The sequence below is a fragment of the Coenobita brevimanus genome, chromosome 50 (genome assembly GCF_032717465.1).
Source record: "Coenobita brevimanus isolate Jiangsu-jjx chromosome 50, ASM3271746v2, whole genome shotgun sequence".
Lineage (NCBI taxonomy): Eukaryota > Metazoa > Arthropoda > Malacostraca > Decapoda > Coenobitidae > Coenobita > Coenobita brevimanus.
The window spans coordinates 37,514,295-37,534,768 of record NC_137003.1 but is presented as its reverse complement, the minus strand read 5'-3'; the positions used below and the strand labels follow the sequence as shown (position 1 = coordinate 37,534,768).

General features: G+C 43.1%; 1 protein-coding gene across 1 annotated transcript in view; it reads right to left on the bottom strand.

The window, feature by feature from the left end:
• Window positions 1–684: 684 nt before the first annotated feature.
• Faa (fumarylacetoacetate hydrolase) overlaps window positions 685–20,474 on the bottom strand; it is a 102,530-nt gene continuing 82,740 nt past the window's right edge. Inside the window, exons 6-8 of the mRNA XM_080272357.1 lie at window positions 8,458–8,664; window positions 8,088–8,236; window positions 685–2,347 (exon numbers count right to left, since the gene is read on the bottom strand). Coding sequence (XP_080128483.1) covers window positions 2,150–2,347; window positions 8,088–8,236; window positions 8,458–8,664 — 554 coding nt within the window. The 3' untranslated portion in view covers window positions 685–2,149. The remainder of the gene's footprint in view (window positions 2,348–8,087; window positions 8,237–8,457; window positions 8,665–20,474) is intronic.

The window sequence follows — 20,474 nt, the reverse complement described above, 5'->3', positions numbered from 1 at the left end:
CCGACAATGTATGGATACGTTCCCACATTTTGTCACGGTGACACCCGACAACGTATCCATACGTTTTGCAATTGCAAGGTCCATCATTTTGCACATTTTTCAAGTTTCATAGGTGATTTTTGGTAGCCATATGTGGGAGACCTTCCTCTACCCAACGCCAGGCGGGGCTAATGCCTGGCCCCACCTGACCCCCCTTCCCCCTCCTGCACGCCATTTTCTCGGTAACTCACCTGTTAGCAGTGACCTGGCCAGTAAAGACATGTCGTACCACGGTCTCTCCAATGACGAAATTTAAGGCGAAAGTGATTCCCGAGGTGGAGAACAAAGGAAGAAACATGCCAGAGAAGAAACAAACAGAAGTGATGTGGTAACATTGTAAAGGAAGGTGCCATATGTTGATGTGTTTGGTGAGTGAACAATGCTTATATTGCCTATATTATTGTGTGAAAACCAATATACTCTTGTACTACATATAAATTCGTACCAAATAAATAAATATTTACATAAAATGAGTGGTTTGGAATAGTTACCCCTCCCAAGAAAACGTCTTCTCTGGAGCCTGGCCTGAGAGAACACAGTACCAAGGTGAGGATACTGTTACCTGTATATGTATTTCTAAACTCAACTGAGCATATTCTCTCTGAATTTTTGATGTTTCTCACAAAAAGTGGAGGTTTTAGCAAAAAAAAAAAAAAAAAAAGGCCAGGATTGGGGAGAGTCATTGGTGGAAAATTTGCCGGGATGCAGCGGGTTAAAGAGCAAATATTTCATGCATTGATGAAAACCGACATTGATAAATCATGTGTTTTGAATTTGAAATATTTATTGTCGTCATGTGTTTACATTCAGGCGGTTCAAGGAAAAACGCTTGAAAATACAAAGGAATTTCTAAATAAATGTTGGAAAGTAAGAGAGAAAAAATAAAGCTCAGCAACCAGAACAGTAACTAAAACGACATAAAGAGGGGCCATTGAAAAGGCCATCACAATCGCATCATTGACTGACAAATTATGTGTTTAAATTCGGGCTGTTCAAGGGAAAATGCTTTGAAAATACTAAGGAATTTCTTAATAAATGTTAGAAAATAAGAGAGAAGAAAAGAGCTCAGCAACCAGAATAGTAACTAAAACGATGGAAAGAGGTGCCGCTGAAAAGGCTATCCTGCCTGCATCATCGATTGCATTCCCCCTCAAGAGAATTCCCCGTCAAAACAACGATTCCCCATCACGACAATTTGCACCTTTTGCGATTCTGCGTCATTCATACATTATTATTATGCATAACTGATGTTTATTTCATTGTCCCGGGACCATCTGATGATGGGATTGTATACAATGCTGCTGCTTCTTCTCTACTGTGTTTGAATACGAGTCAGAGATCGCATTCTCCAGTGACCTCGATACAAGCGGGATGGGCACTGGTTTTAGGCTTAGGTTGGCTTCTTTTACAGCTGTTAGGCCATTTAGATTGGCTTTAAACTTATTCTTGGACTCATTTCAGTGGGTTTAGGACTTGGTTGGGAGGTAAACCCAAGGCTCAAAAATGCATCCCTGTAGTTTACATGTTAAATCTACCCTGAGATACGATTCCCAGCCCAGCGACGGGCTTTTACTTAACCAATTGCATTGTTAAACTGGGGTTTGCCTGTATTAATGATAGTGTGTAAAATTTAAAAGTATTTAATATCGTACAAAAACATCTGAAATACTGTCCTCACTTAATACACCACAGATATACAGTACTACTGTATATAAAGTGCTGAATACAGTGGTGACACTGAATTGCCAAAATAATTCAAGCTGTCTTATGTTCATCTACCTAAAATCACTTATAAACAGGTTGTAAAGCAGCACAATTATGCTGCACCTGAGCAACAGTTATGCTAATTTATTGGAAGAATAAGGAATGCACAGAACCGGTAACTGGACCCTGATAGCTAGTGGCCAAAAAATAGCAATAATTCAGAAATAAATGCAAGCTTTTGAGACACAGATAATCTTGTACACTATGCAAGTATTGTAATCAGTGTACTTTCTTGGCACCGATAGCAATAATGTTATTGACCACACATCTCTACCAAGAATAAAAAAAAAAAGTTTGAGACATATATCAACAACAGATACAACTTGCTGAGGTATCTCTAGATGCCCTATTGCAGAGGATGAGCTGGGAGAACCTTGCCAGTACAGGCACCAAAGCCAACCTTGTATCCATCTCCCTCGCAGAATGCAGTCATGATAACCTCATCACCATCCTGCAAAAACTTCCGAGTGGCACCACCCCCAATGTCCACAGTCTTACTTCCACGCCATGACAGTTCCAGCATTGATCCAAATGATTCTTCAGACTGTGGCAAAAGGTAAGTTGGTGATATAATTAGTATTTATTGCATGGTGAATGTGCATAATGTTAAACTAGAAGCTGTTAGTGGAGTGGATAATTCTTTTATCAGCCAATAAGATAAAGATGCCTGGTGAGTAGAAAATAATACATATTAACAGTATTCCCTCAGTCCAATGCATTGTTCTGTTTACTGCAAACAGTTATTCAGCCTGAAGTGACTTCTCAGTCTGAAGAGATAATAAGCTGTGTCCATTAATACTTAATATTTTTACTTTTTTTTGACAACCAGCAAACATTTTTAATAAGTTTATTTCAGATGTCTCACACTTACTAGGGTTACCAGTAATTAACCTCTTTAATCCAATTCTGATTTATTATTTCTGCCTCCTAACAATTTTATTCACTTTGAGAGATACGTGGTGGCGCTCACCATCCACTCACTCGATGTAGTGCTGCTGTCGGGTGTCTGCCCTTTCCTCTCCTCCATCATTCTTTCCTTCCATCCTTGTCTGTCTTCCTTTTCTTCATTCTTTCCTTGTCCTTCTGCCTATGGGTAACTTTAAACTCCCTCTTCTGTCTTTCTTTCCTTCATTCTTTCCTCTTCCTTCTGCTTGTGGGTGACTCTACACTGAGTGACAAGCCAAATGGTTTCCTGTACACCAGGAAACCATTTACTATGCTGGATGGTAACCATAGAACCAAATTTTGGTGCCTGGTGATCTTGTGGGTAATTATCGCACTCCAATTGGACTGAGCTGGTGAAGGTTTATATCCAAGGGGTGGTTGGGGTTGTTTGCTCATGTAATGCCACTCAGGGATGAGTGAGGCTCGTCACTCTCATCTTCAATGTCAGGACCAACTGCCTAGTCCCGGGCTCCTACGCTCCTCATTGGGCAATGTAGGATTGGATGATGATGATGATGAGATATTTTACAGTGTGGAGGGGTAATAAACAACTTTAATTAATCCTTTCACTACTACAGAATTTTCAGTCTGATTCCAAATTTCACAATTATTGATGCATTTCTAATGATTCGGTTAAGTTTATCATACAGTCATCCTTTCCATCCATCCATCCATCATCCAATCCTATATTGCTCCATGAGGAGCACAGGAGCCTGGGGCTAGGCAAATTGGTCCTGACATTTAAGATGAGAGTGACCAGCCTCACTCATCCCTGAGTGGCATTACGTGAGCAGTAAACCCCAACCACCTCTTGGATATAAACCTGCACCAGCTCAATCCAATTGGAGCACCATAATTATTCACTAAACCACCAGGTGCCATAATTTGGTTGGAGAAGAACAGGGAGGCTTTAGGAAGGGAAGAGGTTGTGTAGATCAAATATTCATTCTTAGATCTTTTGTGGAAAAGTTTCTAGAGAGGCGAAAGAAATTGTATGCAGCCTTCATGAATCTGGAGAAAGCATATGACAGGGTGGATAGACAAGGATTGTGGAAAGTACTGTATTAAAAATATATGGAATAAATGGAAATTGTTGAATGCTGTGAAGAGTACTGTATGTATGAAGGTGCTAAGGCAGCAGTGCGTGTGGACAGTGAACTGAGTGAATTTTTCTATTTAAAGGTTGGATTGAAACAGGGATGTGTCATGTCTCCATGGTAGTAGTAGTAGTAGTAGTAGTTGTTCCCTAGGCAGTCTGGCTGAACAGCCCCGAGTCCCTTAGGAAGGCCACGGCCGAGACCGGACCCTCCCACAGAGCTCCCAAAGAGTGCATGTTGCGCTGCTGGCACAGGTGATTGTGTGCAATGCAATCCCCCACAATGCTCTCAATAGTATGGGGTGCTGTGTTGCATCCTGGACAGGCACCAGCGACGGAGCCATCCAGCCCCCTCTGGTAGCTCAAGAGGGCTGGATGGTGCCCACATCTCAGCCCGGCCAGGTGGACCCTGTCCTCACGAGGAAGATAGGATTCAGAAGGGTGGATGTCAGGAGGCCGTGCATGCAGCTGTGTGTTGTCTTTAAGTGACTGAATGGAGCGGCGAGTGATCTGAGTGTGGATATGCTTCTGGAAGCTGGTCTGAGGTGGGCAAGGGGGGACAGATGACAGTATTTGTGTATGGTATTGTGTGCTGGGTGTTGTTTTGATGTTCCCTGGTGTGGGCGGACACGCTGCCATGTACTGCAGTGGACGTTGTGGGCTTGTGGAGGCTGCAGCAAGAAACTGGGTGCCTCTCAGGTCCACGCGATCCCCGACTTTGAGGACCCTGGTCTCCTGATGTAAGTGGTCTGCGGGTGCAGCAGCTGTGCAGCCTGTGACTATCTTTAGGGCCCTGTTCTGCATGGTCTGCAGAGTGTTGTAGTGTGTTCCGGTCAGGTTAGAAGCCCAGGCAGGGCTTGCACAATTCATCACTGAACGCATGCATTGCTTGTACACTGTGGTGGTGGTTTCCCCGCTGTGTCTGAATGTTGTATGGGCAAGCGACCCCAAAGCACTGAGTCTTGGTGTTATTTTATTTTTAATGTTTGTGATGTGTTTCTCAAATGACACTGACGTATTGTATGTTACACCAAGGATTTTGGGTGTGTGTGTGTGTGGTAGGGGAGTGCTGTTTATGGTGAGGTGTGGGACGCGACTGTGTTCCGCTGTCCAATTTGTGAGAAGAGTCACTGTAGATTTGGCTGGGGCTACTTTGAGCCTGTTTGTGGTGAACCACTCATGTAGTGTTGCTGAGGTAAGGTTGAATGATGTGTGCAGCTGCGTTTGCGCTCTGGTGTGCACATGCAAGCGTCATATCATCTGCATAGGAAGCCACATGTATCTGTGGTGTGTGGGGTGTGGGTACGTCGTGCATGTATAGATTAAAGAGTGTAGGGGACAAAACAGATCCTTGGGGGACGCCGTTTGCGAAGTTTCTGATGTTAGAAGACTGACCAGCAAATGTTACGTGTGCACATCTGCCCGCTAAGCAGTTTGCCAGCCATCTTTTTGTGTTATTGTGCATGTTTGTGTTGAGTATCTTGCTTGTGAGGTTGTGGTGGGGGATGGCATCAAAAGCTTTGTTAATGTCTAGTGTGACTAGGAGTGCTCTGTGTGGTGGCCCAGCCGAACTCATGCCATCAAAAACTCTCTGTGCAAGGTCTGCAAGAAGGGTGCTTGTGGAGTGCAGTGGCCCAAAGCCATGTTGTGACCAGGCTAGGGGAATGTGAGGTGTGACCAGTTGCAGTATCAGTCGTTCAGTGACTTTAGAGGGGGTGCAGAGGAGTGCGACAGGGCGATGTGAAGAGGCTAACGTGGGGTCTTTGTTGGGTTTAGGGATAGTAATGATATTGCCATGCTTCCAGATGTTGGGTATTATGTTGTGTGAGTAGCTGTAGTTTGATATGTTGGTGAGTGCTTGTATGCCTTGTGGTCCCAGGTGTTTAAGGTGAATGTTGCTCATGTTGTCTGGTCCACAGGCAGATGAGTGCTTGAGGTTGTTAATGATGTGCTTCGTCTAGTTGTAAGTGAAAGGTGCGTAGTCTGGGTCTGTGGGAAACTGTCTCTTACGTCTGATGATACGTCGGTCTTCCGGATGGGGGGTTAGATGGCTGACTTGTGAAAAGTGATTGATGAGACTGTTTGCTTGTTGTTTGTTTGAGGGTATGGTGTCTGTTGTTGTGATGGCAGCATAGGACTGTGTGGTGTTGCTGTTGGAAAGTGTGATGCTGTTTAGTGTTTTGTAGAGTCTGCTGATGTTTGTTCTGTGGTCAAGTGTTTGGAGGTAATTTTTCCAGTTTAGTGTTTGCTGTTTTGATATTTTACTGTTTATCTGAGTGTTGAGTTCTTGTATTTGTTGTATGGTGTCTCGTGAATGGGGTGTTGGGGAGTGTCGCAGTGTGTCCCGTTGTCTGATGAGGCCCTGAATTTCTGGTGTGAAGTTGGGGTTGTCTCTCTTTCTGTTGCCTCTAGGGATGTGTCTCCATGGTTGTTCGATCTATATATGGATGGGGTTATAAAAGAGATCCAAGTTAGGGCAGTGGGTGTTGGAGGGATCCTAGTGAGAGAGGGCAGTGTGTGAAAACTCCCTGTACTGTTGTTTGCAGATGACACTGTGTTGTTAAGTGAAGACGAAGGGGAGCTGTAAGGCTTGGTGAATGAGTCTGGGAGAGTATTTAAGAAATGGAATCTAAAGGTGAAAGTAGGAGAAAGTAAAGTTATGGTGTTCGAGACAATTGAAGTCACTGAATGTACAGTTTGTATGAAGAGGAAACGGAAAATATGAAAGCATGTAAGTACTAGGGTAGTGTGATGAACAAGGATGGAAGTTTGGAGGGTGAAGTGCTTGATAGGGTACAACAGGGAAGAAAGTTTGCTGGTTCTTTGAAGGCAGTGATAAGAAACAGAGAAGTAAGCATGGAAGTGAAAGGGTTACTGCATGACAGTATTGTGATACCACCACCAACATATGGAAGTGAAGCTTGGACCTTGTTGGAGGGACACAAGTCAAGAGTGGGGACAGTGGAAATGAATTATCTGAGAGGAGCACGTGGAGTCACATGGAACAACAGACTTACAAATGAGGAAGTGAAGGAGCATTGTGATGTGGATGTGGCAGGAAGCGTTAGGAGGAATACAATGCGGTGGTTTGGCCATGTGGAGAGGATGGAGAGCGAGAGACTGATGAGGAGAGTGTATGTGAGTGAGGTGGAGGGAGGGAGAGGGAGGGGGAGGCCAAGGATGAGATGACGGGATGGAGTGGAGCGGTATGTGAGAGAGAGGGGTATAAGCTGGGAGCAGGGCAGTGAAATGGCAGGGGACAGGGCAACATGAAGGCGATTTATTTGTGGCCACCCTGTACGGGATTAAGGCATCTGGCAGTAGATAGATAGATAGGTTACCACCCAGCATTAAATGGTTTCCTGGTGTCCAGGAAACCATTTGGCTTGTCATTCAGTGTAGAGTCACCCTTAGGCAGAAGGAAGAGGAAAGAAAGTTAAAAATTATGTACTGTATTACGGTTACTAAAAATTAACCTATCTTAATAATCGGTGCTTTCAGAAAAGCACAAATATTTTTTTCTTCCTTCTCTTTATGCTTCCTCTTTGGGGGCTCTCTGAGGAAAAAGTTTTCAGCTATCTTATGATACCAACCAGGCATTATAATGGTAATCATCCCAGACTAAAGAGAGAGTGCATTAATTCTTGTCTCCAGTTTAAAAATTTCTCAAGACACTGCATTTTTTCCAAGTTGTCACTGTCTTATCTGCTCCTGCCAAACAGGAACCACCAAGCTTCAAACAGTGGTGCAGAAACCCAGAACATACATACTGTACATTTTTCCAGGGAAAGATCCTTCTCACCACACACATAAGTATACAGGGTGGTCCACATATCCACATCCCAATTCTCAAGTGCTGTGAGAAATGCTCAGTCTGCATTACCAGTGTCTTCTACTTCCTATGAACCTTTTCATACTCCACAGTCAGATTTTTTTGTGTCCATGGACTGCATGGCTGAGTAGTAATCCTCACACCAACAGACTGAACCATTCTTGCAACAGGAGAATCTCCCTTGCACTTATGGAGGAAAAAAAAAAAAAAAATGGCTAGTCTGATATTAGTGACCACATTTATGGAGGAAGAGAAAGTTTCATGTTCCTCACAATAATGAAAAGCACTTTAAAAAATGACAATATCTTTGACTAGTTTGACAGTTACATGTTGAACCTTTCAGAATGAAAGCTTCTGTGTATGATTATGGGAAAAATCAGTATATCAGGAAAGTGCTTAAAAAATTCTCACAGGGCCGGAAATGGTGCCAGATGCAAGAAGGTCTCCAGGGCGAGTATTGCAGCCAGTGATAGTGTGGTGGGCCAGTTGTTGCTTCATGGTCCAGTACATATATCGGAAGTTGCTCTTGCAAACAGTACTTGCCTTTTCACTTCCCTCTGCTGAAGTACAGTATCAAACACGTAGATTAACAAAAAGCACTGGAAGCTATATTCTTTTTCTTTTCTTATATGGTTTATTTAATTATCTTTTATCTTCATCCATTGATACAACAGTGATTATATCTTGACCTGTGATTAATATAGGACTGAGAATAAATTCTTTTCAGCTTAACTTAGATGATAATCAATTATTTCGTGTAAAACTAATAAGATATACTTACACCGAATAGCAACTTCAAGTCTGATATCAAAATTATATTTGTCATTGTGAGCTAGGTAAGGGAAGGGCACTGGGTCTTGAGGGAAGTTATCCACCAAAAAAGGCTTCAGGGCATCCATGGTAACCACCCACGGGGAGATGGTGGTTCCTAGGTTCTTTGCAAGGAAGGGGCCCAGAGGTACATATTCCCACTTCTGGATATCTCTTGCTGGAACCACATGTAACAGTATTATGTACTCATCACATTACTGATTACACTATATGAAAATCTACGTACAAAATGAATTATTAATTACTTGTTTTATGTGCAGTAAATCTGTTGTCTAGTAAACTAATCTCCAAACATCACATATATAACTGCAGCAAAATGGCCAAGCACTCATATCTTAATTTGACTTTCTACATACAATATTAAACTAATCATACAATATTAAACTAATCTTCAAACTCTACTCTTCCACCTACCTAAACCTCATCCTTGTATAACAGGTAACTGTGCTTCTATAACCTCTTATTATTCAGGTATTTGCACATACACTTCTTTATCATTCCTAGTTATCAATTTCTATCTATCTATCTGTCTATCATCCAAACCTATGTCACCCCATAAGGAGCGTTCGAACCCGAGGCTAGGCAAGTTGGTCCTGACATTTAAGATGAGAATGACCAGCCTCACTCATCCCTGAGTGGCATTACGTGAGCAATAAACCCCAACCATCCCTTGGATATGAACCTACACAGGCTCAATCCAACTGGAGTGCCTTAATTACCCACTAAACCACCAGGCACCATAATGTGGTTATATGGTTATCACCTAGCGTACTAAATAGTTTCCTGGTGTATGGGAAACCATTTGGCTTGTCACTCAGTGTACAGTCACCCACAGGCAGAAGGAAGAGGAAAGAATGAAGGAAGGATGACAGAAGAGGGAGTGTAAAGTCATCCGTAGGCAGAAGAAAGAGGAAAGAATGAAGGAAAGAAAGACTGAAAAGAAAAGATGGTGAGAGTCCCCACCTACTATCAGTTTTGATACAATAAATTCAATAAGCACAAATGCAAAGTTTGGAATAACGCTGAAAAATACAATCTTGGACAGTACAGTATTATTATTCTCAAAGGTAATTTTTGCCCTGTGACCTAATAACTAGCTGTTTACACTCTTATGCTGATAATAAAATGCTACTACTTCACACAAAAAGCTTCTTTCACCACATGCATCACCTGATTTGCAGTCTCATATGGAATGAAAGTGCAGTAACTCCTCTAAGACCCAGACGACCAAGATCCAGTCACCCCAAGTCCCGAACATTTTGGGCTTGGGTCCATTAGTCTAAGTCTCGGATATTCCCTAAGATATCCAGACAAAAGGCCATCTGGATGAACGTCCAAAATGATCTGGGACACAAATAATGTCCAAAATATGTCAAAATGCATAATAAAAAGCCAATACGTTTTCCCCCCTACTCTTTAACCCCTTGGCTGCTAAAAGCCTCTGAGGCAGACCTATAGATAGCCTGCTACAGACCTCTCAGAAGGCGCCCTTTGATCTCAAATTTTGCACCTTTGATTTCGGCGGGAATGCAGAACGTATCAGCCCTCTCAAGCACAGAGTTGCCACACAGTGGTTTTCTGAGTCACCCAGCGTCGCCAGGCTGATGCCAAGAGCGCGGGGTGAGTGGCGAGGCAGCCACGGACTCAGTGACCCGAAAAAACAGCCACAAATGCTCTCTCTTCAACCTGTTCACACGACACCATAAAAGGCTCTACCTCTTCACAAATGTGCTTTTAGATAAGTAGAAAGGTGTCGGCTTCTGATGCAGGTGCTTTTTCTTTCATTTTTTGTCTCTAACTATAAACAAACAGGAGTTGAAAATGACTGAATTTTGCTCAAAGTAGCTGCACCAGGGCACGACGTAGCTCATAGCCCGCCGCACCCGAGGAGTTAAATTTTTGTGCAGTGACGAACAGCTGCGTTTTGGCACATAGTTCCGGCAACGTCCGCTAGAGCGCCCCTATATCCTCCCCACTTCCCGAGTAAGAAGAGAATGTGCAGTGTTAAAAAATTATAATTCACAGTGCAAAGGATTAAGTGCAGCGCAACACTGGATTACTGTACGTGCTTCAAGTGCACCTTCACCACTGTCAGAGCCATAGAGGAGGCGGGTTAATCATCACAATGGCCACGGACGTGTCTTAAGTACCCTGTACACTGCTTATTATTTTCCTTACTCACTTGTAATTTCTCATTCTCTGGTTCCTTTTCATTTATTTTATGGTTTCTGTCCCTTATCTGTGTGAATGGGGTCTTAAATGGATGCTGTGCATGTCCGGTAGGGATTTTTTTAGGTGGCTTTAAAAGTTAGGTTGGGTTGGGGACTATAAGTACCATCTAGGGGCATTTTGCCCTAGTCCCCAACATTACTTGGGCTCCATTACGTCGGATATTGGAAGGGTTACTGTACATTTTTTTTTTTTTTTTTTTTTTTTTTTTTAACTATGCACCTTGATATGAACAGATTTTGAATTTGGCTCTAATTTTTTGCTGGCTAGAACAACTTATATATGGGTTTCCAGACCTTGGTTCTTGTTTTTTGTACAAGTAATCTCTCAGTTACTGTATCTGGACGCTCTGTATCTGGTCATGCTCCATATGCAGATGTTAGGCCTTGGCTCTGTTAGGTCTGTATCTGGATTTATTTGTCCAGCCGGCTGGCCTACAAAAAAAAAAAAAAAAAAAAAAAAAAAAAAAAAAGTCTGTCTGGTGGCTCATCAGCCTCTCTATCCATGCATGGGTAATATACCATAACCTACAAGCAAAGCAAACAAGGCTTTCTGGCTCCCTACCAAATGGTTGAAATCCCCCGGCCACCCCAATCACAGGAAACATACCAGCAGCGCATGAGGAAAGCAGACGCAACCCACAAGCTGTCTGAGAATGGCTGTCCAGATACCTACTGAATGGTTGAATTTCCCCGGCCACCCATATAAGTTGGAAACTCCCGGCCACAAACGGCCATCGGCCCCCTTACTGAATGGTCAAAGTCGCATCGTTGACCGGATTACTTGGTCACTCCTTAGGCCCATGATGTACAGAGACCCAGTGTTTCTACGACATTGTGACATTTGCCTGGGTAAGCAAAAAGGACCCTTGCGCTTGTAGGTCAGTGTGCCTCGTTTTGCTTGTGCGCTCATAGCCAAGCGTGGGTAGAGACATGGCAATGCCGTGCTCCCCAGCGGTACTGCACCTCAGTTCCCGCCTTTGTCTCTCTGCGTGTGGATATGCTTGGCTGAGGCTAAACAATGGCTTCTTCCATTGTTGCATTTGTGGTGGTGCCCTACGTTCTGCAGGCCTTAATTCTCCTCTGTGGTTTTCTCGTGTGTGAGATGATGGCCCCACTACCACCTGAGAAATTCAAGAGGATTAAGTGTGAGATACTGGGCAAGGTTGATGTTGGCTGGCCAACTTCACACATTCTGCATGAATATGACGGCCTGTTCAACCTTGTTTGATTGTCAAGAAACCTCGGGACAAGCTGACTCAGTACAGACAGGACTACAGTGATACCACTTGAAAAGGCGACCGGAAGGTCTCAGCCCTGCCAGTGTCAACCAGCCGACTTTGGTTTGGTTCTGCCAGCAATGGAGTGCTGGCGTGCTTGTACGTGGGACCAAGTTGAAGGCTGCAGCTGAGAAGTTTGCACACCTGCACAACATGCACGACTTCAAGGCATCCAAGGGTTCAAACTTCAACATGGACTTACTGGCTGTAAGGCACAAGGTGAGGCTTTGGAAGCGGCAGTGGAGGATATTGAGCCGTTTAGCCAGAAAGTGCAGCGTCTGATCAAGAAGGAGGGCCTTGCTCTCGGTCAGGTGTCCAGTGCTGATGAAACTGGCCTGTTCTTCAGCTCCATGCCAGCCAAAACCCTGGCAGAAGAGAAGGAGAAGACTGTGCCTAGTCGGAAGCTGTCCAAACAACGTGTCCCGGTGTTGTGCTGTGCCACTGCTAATGGGATGCACCACCTCATACCTGTTATTGTTGGACATGAAAAACAGCCACCTTGTCTCTGCAGGTTGATGGATAACTTGCCTGTTGTGTGGTACCATTCTGTGATGGCTTGGTTTACTGCAAATATCTTCAGAGATTTGTTCCACAGACACTTTATCAAGGAGGTCTCCATTATCAAACTGAGGAACTTGGTATCCCTTGCAGCCAGGTGAAGGTTTTTCTAATCCTTGACAATGCCCCTGCACATCCATCAGAGAAGGATTTGGTTGCTGATGACGACCGTGTCAGGTGCATGTTTCTGCCACCTATTGCAACTGTTCTCGTTCAACTAATGGACCAAGATGTTATCGTGGCAGCCAAGAGACTTTACCGTCAGAGGTTCCTCAACGAGGTGATGGCGGTGCTTGAGGACAAGGAAGGGGTTGACACACGTGGGGAACTGACCTTGGAGAATCTGCGGTGTTACAACATCATGTCTCCAGTGTTCAACTGGGCCAGTGCTTGGAAGGAAGTCTCCATCAGAACCTTAAAAAGTGGTTGGTGTCATCTCCTTCAGGGATGCAGGGCCATGCATAACCTTGGAGGATTTGACGTGGACAGTTTCCACCTCTGGCTACGAAATGCAGGTGAGGATGTGGACGTCGGCGACGTGAGGGATTGGTTGAACGATGATGGCGGAAATCCAGGTTATCAGACATTGATGAGGAGATCGCCACTGTTGTCTCTGTGGGGCAAACAAAGGAGAGCAAAAAGGACGAGGACCCTGACTCTGGCCACCCTGCTACTCCATCACTCCCTCATCTTGGTGTGCTGCGGGCTGGCATTGAGCAAGAGCTCAAATATGCTGAGCACCCTCATTGTGACAGGGAGTTGGTGCCACTTAAGCTGGCAATGGATCTGCTGGCAGTCAGGGATGCTGCCATCCTCCGACAAAATCGTTGCACCTATCGTCAGACGAAGATCGACTCCTTCTTCAAGCCCACCGCTCCCATGAGTGCCAGCCCTTTCTCCCTACCATGACCATCACCAGCCGCTCGACCCCAGTCTTCACTCTCAGACCCACAACCAAGCACATTGACAGCTGTTGAGCCACCATTAGACATGAGCTTGCGGCCGTCTTCAGAGAGTCCTGAGGTGGGTAGGGCTCAATCACCTCGCTGCATGTTCCCGCTCAACGGCTGGCTTCAGCAGATGGAGGAGGAGGAGTTCTTTGACCTTTGTTAGGTGACTGTGTTAGCCACTAGACCACATGGGATACCTATAAACCTGCTGCAGCCTACCGGGTTATGACAACTCTGCCGTTCACTGGGTGGTAAGTTTACTGTGTTTTTATCATTTTTATTGTTTATCCATTGATTTCTTATTGTTTAGGATTATACTGCTTATTGCAATGTGTATTTTGCTGTCAAAAAACAGCTGAATGACCACAGAACATTGCCAAAATTAGGAGGGGTACTGTGCACCAAGACAGTTTTTGTTGTTGTTACTGTTTATGCAGTGTTTCTTAGTGTTCTGGATTATACTGCATATTGCAATGTGTGTTTTGATGTCAGAAAACAGCCGAAAGACTGCACAACACTGCCAAAATTAGGAGGGGTACTATGCATACTGGTATTTTTTTTTTGCTGTTGTTTATGAATTGTTTTCATGGTGTTTAGGATTATATTGCAGATTCAGTTGTGTGTTTTGATGTCTCAAAAGAGCTGAAAGACTGCAGAACACTGCCAAAATTAGGAAGGGTACTGTACATGTTGGTATGGTTGTGCATATTGGTATTTTTTTTAATGCATCGTTTTCTTAGTGTTTAGGATTAAATTGTGTAATTCCAATGTGCAATTTGACGTCTAAAAAGAGCTGAAGGACCACAGAACACTGCCAAAATTAGGAGGGGTACTGTACATGTTGGTAGGGTCGTGTATATCGATTTTTTTATTTATTTATTTTTTTACTGCATTGTTTTCTTAGTTTTCAGGATTATATTGTATATTGCAATATTTTGATGTCTAAGAAGAGCCAAAAGACCACAGAACACGGCCAAAATTAGGAGGGGTACTGTACATATTGGTAGGGTTGTGTATATTGGTCAACTTTTTTTTTTTTTTTTTTTGTACTACTCATCACATAACTTGGGTAGTGTAATGAATAGGGATGGAAGTTTAGAGGGTGAAGTGCTTGAAAGGGTACAACAGGGAAGAAAGGCTGCTGGCTCTTTGAAAGCAGTGATAAGAAACAGGGAAGTGAGCATGGAAGTGAAAAAGTTACCGCATGACAGTATTGTGATACCAGCACTAACGTATGGAAATGAAGCTTGGACCTTGTTGGAGGGACACAAGTCATGAGTGACAGCAGTGGAAATGAGTTATCTGAGAGGAGCTTGTGGAGTTACATGGAGAGAGAGACTGACAAATGAGGAAGTGAAGGAGCGTTGTGGTGTGGATATGGATGTGATAGGAAATGTTAGGAGAAACACATGAGGTGGTTTGGCCATGGGGAAAGGATGTAGAGCGAGAGACTGACAAGGAGCGTGTATGTGAGGGAGCTGGAGGGGGGTGGATGTATATATATATATATTTGTGGTAGGTGGGGGCACTCACCATCCACTCACTCAATGTAGTGCTGCTCTCAGGTGTTTGCCCTGTCCTCTCCTCCATCCTTCTTTCCTTCCATCTTCTTCTATCTTTCTTTCCTTCATTCTTTCCTCGTCCTTCTGCCTACGGGTGACTTTACACTCCCTCTTCTGTCTTTCAATCCTTCATTCTTTCCTCTTTCTTCTGCCTATGGGTGACTCTACACTGAGAGACATGCCAAATGGTTTCCTGTACACCAGGAAACTATTTACTACGCTGGGTGGTAACCATGTAACCAAATTTTGGCGCCTGGTGGTTTAGTGGGTAATTATTGTGCTCCAATTGGACTGAGCCAGTGAAGGTTTATATCCAAGGGGTGGTTGGGGTTTATTGCTCATGTAATGGCACTCAGGGATGAGTGAGGTTGGTCACTCTCATCTTAAATGTCAGAACCAACTGCCTAGCCCCGAGCTCCTACGCTCCTCATGGGGCAACGTAAAATTGGATGATGGATGGATGGATGGATATACATACATACATATATATATATATATATATATATATATACAGTATATATATATACAGTATATATATATATATATATATATATATATATATATATATATACAGTATATATATATATATATATATCTCATCAGCCATTTGAGTGTCCACTGCAGGATCGGCCTATCCCTACTGAAGTGGGGACGATACGGCCAATGTATCTCTACCAAGTGGCTTAGGGTGTCTGGTAGAGATTGTACAGTATGTAGGGTGAGAAGTGCTTGTAAGTGTAACTGTAGCGTTGTAGTCGCTTTGGATGTGCACGTAGTCTGTGAACCAAGTGTAATCGGCCCACGCAAGCCGACTGGGTGCAAGCATACTTCATAGTATGCGACACTGGTTCAACCACAGCACCCCTGATGTCCGCCAAGCAGTACGTGGCCAGAAGCTCCCAAAGTTTATTACCCTGGCGGGGCACGAACCCTCATTCTTCAGTGTACGAAAATGCACACTTTACCACAGAGGCTCCATATATATATATTATATATATAAATACAGTATATATATCTCATTCCAGCAGTTTGAGTGTCCACTGCAGGACCGGCTTATCCCTACCGAAGTGGGGATGATACAGCCACAGTATCTCTACCAAGTGGCTTAGGCTGCCTGGTAGAGATTGTATGTAGGGTGAGAAGTGCTTGTAAGTGTAACTGTAGTGTTGTAGTGGCTTTGGATGTGTGTGTAGTCTGTGAACCAGGTGTAATCGGCCTGCGCAAGCCAACTGGGTGCAAGCATACTTTATAGTATGAGACACTGGTTCAACCATAGCACCCCTGATGTCTGCCAAGCAGTATGTGCCCAGAAGAACACTTCCAAAGTTTATTACCCTGGCGGGGCGCGAACCCTCGTTCTTCAGTGTACAAAAACGTACACTCTAGCACAGTACTGCAGAGGCTCCATATATATATATATATATACTCAACCCTCTGCTATCACGCCTAATTGGTCACAGGAAACGCGCGTGATAGCTGAATACGCGATAGCTGAACCGAATAATCAAGGGGAAAATTTCTAATTGATTTTTCGGTAGCCCATTTTTCTAACTTTTAACCACTTTATGACTACGATTTCCTGCCAATCTCTCCTCTAACATGAAATAAAGCATTATTATATTAATAATAACAGTATAAGGAATAAATAAACAACATAAAAGGCCATCAAACTTTTATAAGGATTACGGCTTGGGTGGTTTGATGGGTTCCGAGGCTTGGGAGTGGCGTAGTTGCCGCCAGATCTCTTTGGCTGTCTCCATTTCTTTAGTGTCCACAGCTAAAGGGGGTATCACATGGTACCTTATATCAGGAATGGCTGAGGAACACTTAAGTGGAACAAAACTTGGACGCTATGACACATGCTCCTCACACTGTCGTCAGAGCCCCGTCTCAGTTGTAAACACGTGATTATCGACATCACAGTTTTTTCGGCATAAGAAATATTAACTCTTTATAAGGGTTTCAAAACGATTGATTTTATTCTAAAATACAATATTAATAAGTATTCAGTGTTAGGCTAAATTTCAATGCTGTAGTACGATATATTCTTTCGAGCCGAATGGGTTTTGGTCACTGTTTTGCCCGTCGTGTCCTCGGCAGGAATCCGTTCAGGTGCATTCCAAATGCCCGTGCTATAATCGGGAATTTTACCATGTTACCGTTCCGATTAACCACCGTATCCTCTGCAAACCTCGTATGAAGTGCCATGTGAATAAGTTTTGCTTAGCCTGTCTTCAAATTCGACACGTGATAGCGGTCTTGGGGTGCGTGATAGCATGTATGGTTGTGCATTTGATGTGTGCATGATAGCAGATAAGCATGATAGCTGAACGCGTGATAGCAGGGGGTTGAGTGTATATATATAAACAGTAATCCCTGTAATATCCGGACGCCCATTTTCCGGACATCCCCAATAACCGGACATTTTCGTCCCGGAATCCAATATTCCCAAAATGGGCCAAAAACCGCAAAGAAATAAAAAAAAAATATGACTTTCTTTCCCACCCGTAATTTGAAATCGCCACGTGGCGCCGAACAGCTGTTACACCATGGTCACTTCACCCCTTCCTTCCTCCCTCCTCCCCTGTCAGGGTTGCCATTTGGTATTTTTCATTACCAAATGTGGGCCAATTTGGTAATGAAAAATTTGTTTGGTAATGAATCAGAATAATACAATACCAAACGGATTTTTCACATGTATGAGGATACACAAGATGAAGATGGTAGATTATTTGCTCTCTCTGATTAATTTGGTAGCCTATACAGCATGATAATAATCAACATGCTGTTAATTATAAGAAGAGTGATTACATATATTTCCACTTGTGTATATAATTAGTGAAGAACAGATGCTAGCTTTACAAATTTGATAATGAAAGTTAAAAATGGTAATGAAAATTGAGGAGTTTGGTAATGTGGCCGTTGTGATCTGGCAACTCTGTTACCCCGCCATCATCAACAGTCACAGCTTAATTCCGATCGAGAGCAGATGCTGATAGCAATGCAAGCCACAGGTGCTCATTTTTTGTGAATAAACAGTGAATAAACTGCAATACACTGTCACTAGAACACACGGGAATTTACAGTGTTGTGCAGTGTTAAGAAATTAGAATTTAGAGTGCAAAGGATTAACTGTGGACTGCAAACTGGTGGTTCAAACCAGTCCAGGAGCCAGGGACTTGTTGTAAGTACCCAGAATATTTAATATTGTATAAACTCACCTCTAAAACCTCATTTTATGGTTCTTTTGCATTTATTTCAGTCTTTTATGTCCCTTATTGGTGTGATTTGGGTCTTAAATAGATGCAATGCATGTCCAGAGGGAGTTGTATAGGTCTTTTTCTGAGTTAGGGTCCATAAGTACAAGTCCAGGAGGCTGGGGTCCAATATCCGGACATGCCTTTGGCTCTATTACATCGGATATTGGAGGGATTACTGTATATATATACCTATATGTATGTATATATATATATATATATATATATATATATATATATACATATGTATATGTATATGTATATGTGTATGTATATATATATACATATACAGTAATCCCTATATTATCCAGACGCCCACTTTCCGGACACCCCACTTACCGGACACTGTGGGCCTGGACCTTCAGAACCTAAAAATGGCCAAAAAAAGAAAAACATCCCCCCCAAATCAGATTTTTTTCCCCTCCCGTGATTTGAAACTGCCGCGCGGCGCCAAATAGCTGTTTACACCACGGCCCCTTCACCCCTTCCTTCCTCCCCCCTCCCCCCTTCTGTCAGGGTTGCCATTTGGTATTTTTCATTACCAAATGTGGGCCAATTTGGTAGTAAAAAATTCTTTTGGTAATGAATCAGAATAATGCATTAACAAACGGATTTTTCACATGTATGAGGATACACAGGATGGAGATGGTGGATTGTCTGCTCTCTCTGATTAATCTGCTAGCCTACATAGCATGAAAATAATCAACAGGCTGTTAATTATAAGTAAAGTGATTACATGTATTTTCACTTGTACAGTTACCTCTCAACTAACACGAGTTTAAAAAATGCGTTTTCGTTTTAACACCGAGCAAATATTTAAGGAGATATGTTTAACTAACAAGTGTTTCTCGATTTAACAAGACTTTACATGTACATGATGGTTTAAAATTAGCCCCACGCGCCTTGGACAGTCCCGAGCTGATAGACCGTGTGTGGCAGTTTATGCATAAAAACATTTTTTTATTTGTCTGTTGCTTAAACTGGTTTTATTCAAACTATAATATTCGAAAATGAAGTTTGGCCACATTCTGAGCAATTTGGCTCATTTTCAGACAAAATTTGGCCAGGAAAGTGATGGTAGATCTAAATTGTCAAAACTTGATGCTGCAGAACAGAAAGAAGAAAACTACTCAGACCAAGATAGAGCAGTTCTTTATGAAGAAGACAGAAAACTTAAGGGAGTTATCTTCATCACCAGTAGCACGGGACTCAGAGGAAGAGGAAGGACAGCAGAGCGAGGAGGGACAACAAATTTAGGGTGGGGAGCGGCAGAAGGTGAGGTAGCGGGGTAAGGAGGGACAGCAGCAGACGACGAGTGATGCATAGGCGAAGTGAGGCTGTGTTGTTATTGTTGGTGACCTACTTACTGTAATGAAAATGTTGCTTTTACTGCAGTGTTTTTATGACCTACTAATGCATTAATAATGTTGAGGAGCGTTCACAATGCCATGAATGAAGCAGAATTGAAAGAGAATCCACGTAAAAAACGAAAACAGTTTGTATTTGGGGAGAAGTAAACAATGCTTTGGCCCAACTAGGGCTCAAATGTTGTTTATTTCTCCCCAGATATACTGTTTTTGTTTTTTACGTGGATTTTCCTTCAAATTAATATTGTTGCTTTTAAGTTTAGAGTAGCATAACTCCCTAAATGGATAGACTTTCCCAGAGTCCAAGAATGTAACCCCCAATATTACCATTGTTTCTTATGGGAAATACACTGAGGTGGTTTGGACATGTGGAGAGGATGGAGAATGAAAGACTGACTAAGAGGGTGTATGTAGGTGAGGTGGAGGGAGGGAGAGGGAGGGGTAGACCGAGGATGAGGTGGAGGGATGGAGTTGAGAGGTATATGAGGGAGGGGGGGGTGAGTTGGGGGGAGGGGAGTCAAATGGTGAGTGACAGAGTGACTTGGAGGCGTTTTGTCTGCGGCCACCCTTTGCGGGATTAGGGCATCGGGCTATAGATAGATAGATAGATTTTTATGGGAAAATTATGTTTAAAAAACACGTTTTTAACTAATGCGACCTCTCCAGGAACCTAACCCTCGCGTTATTTGAGAGGTAACGGTATATATAATTAGTGAAGAATAAATGCTAGCTTTACGAATTTGGTAATGAAAAGTTAAATTTGGT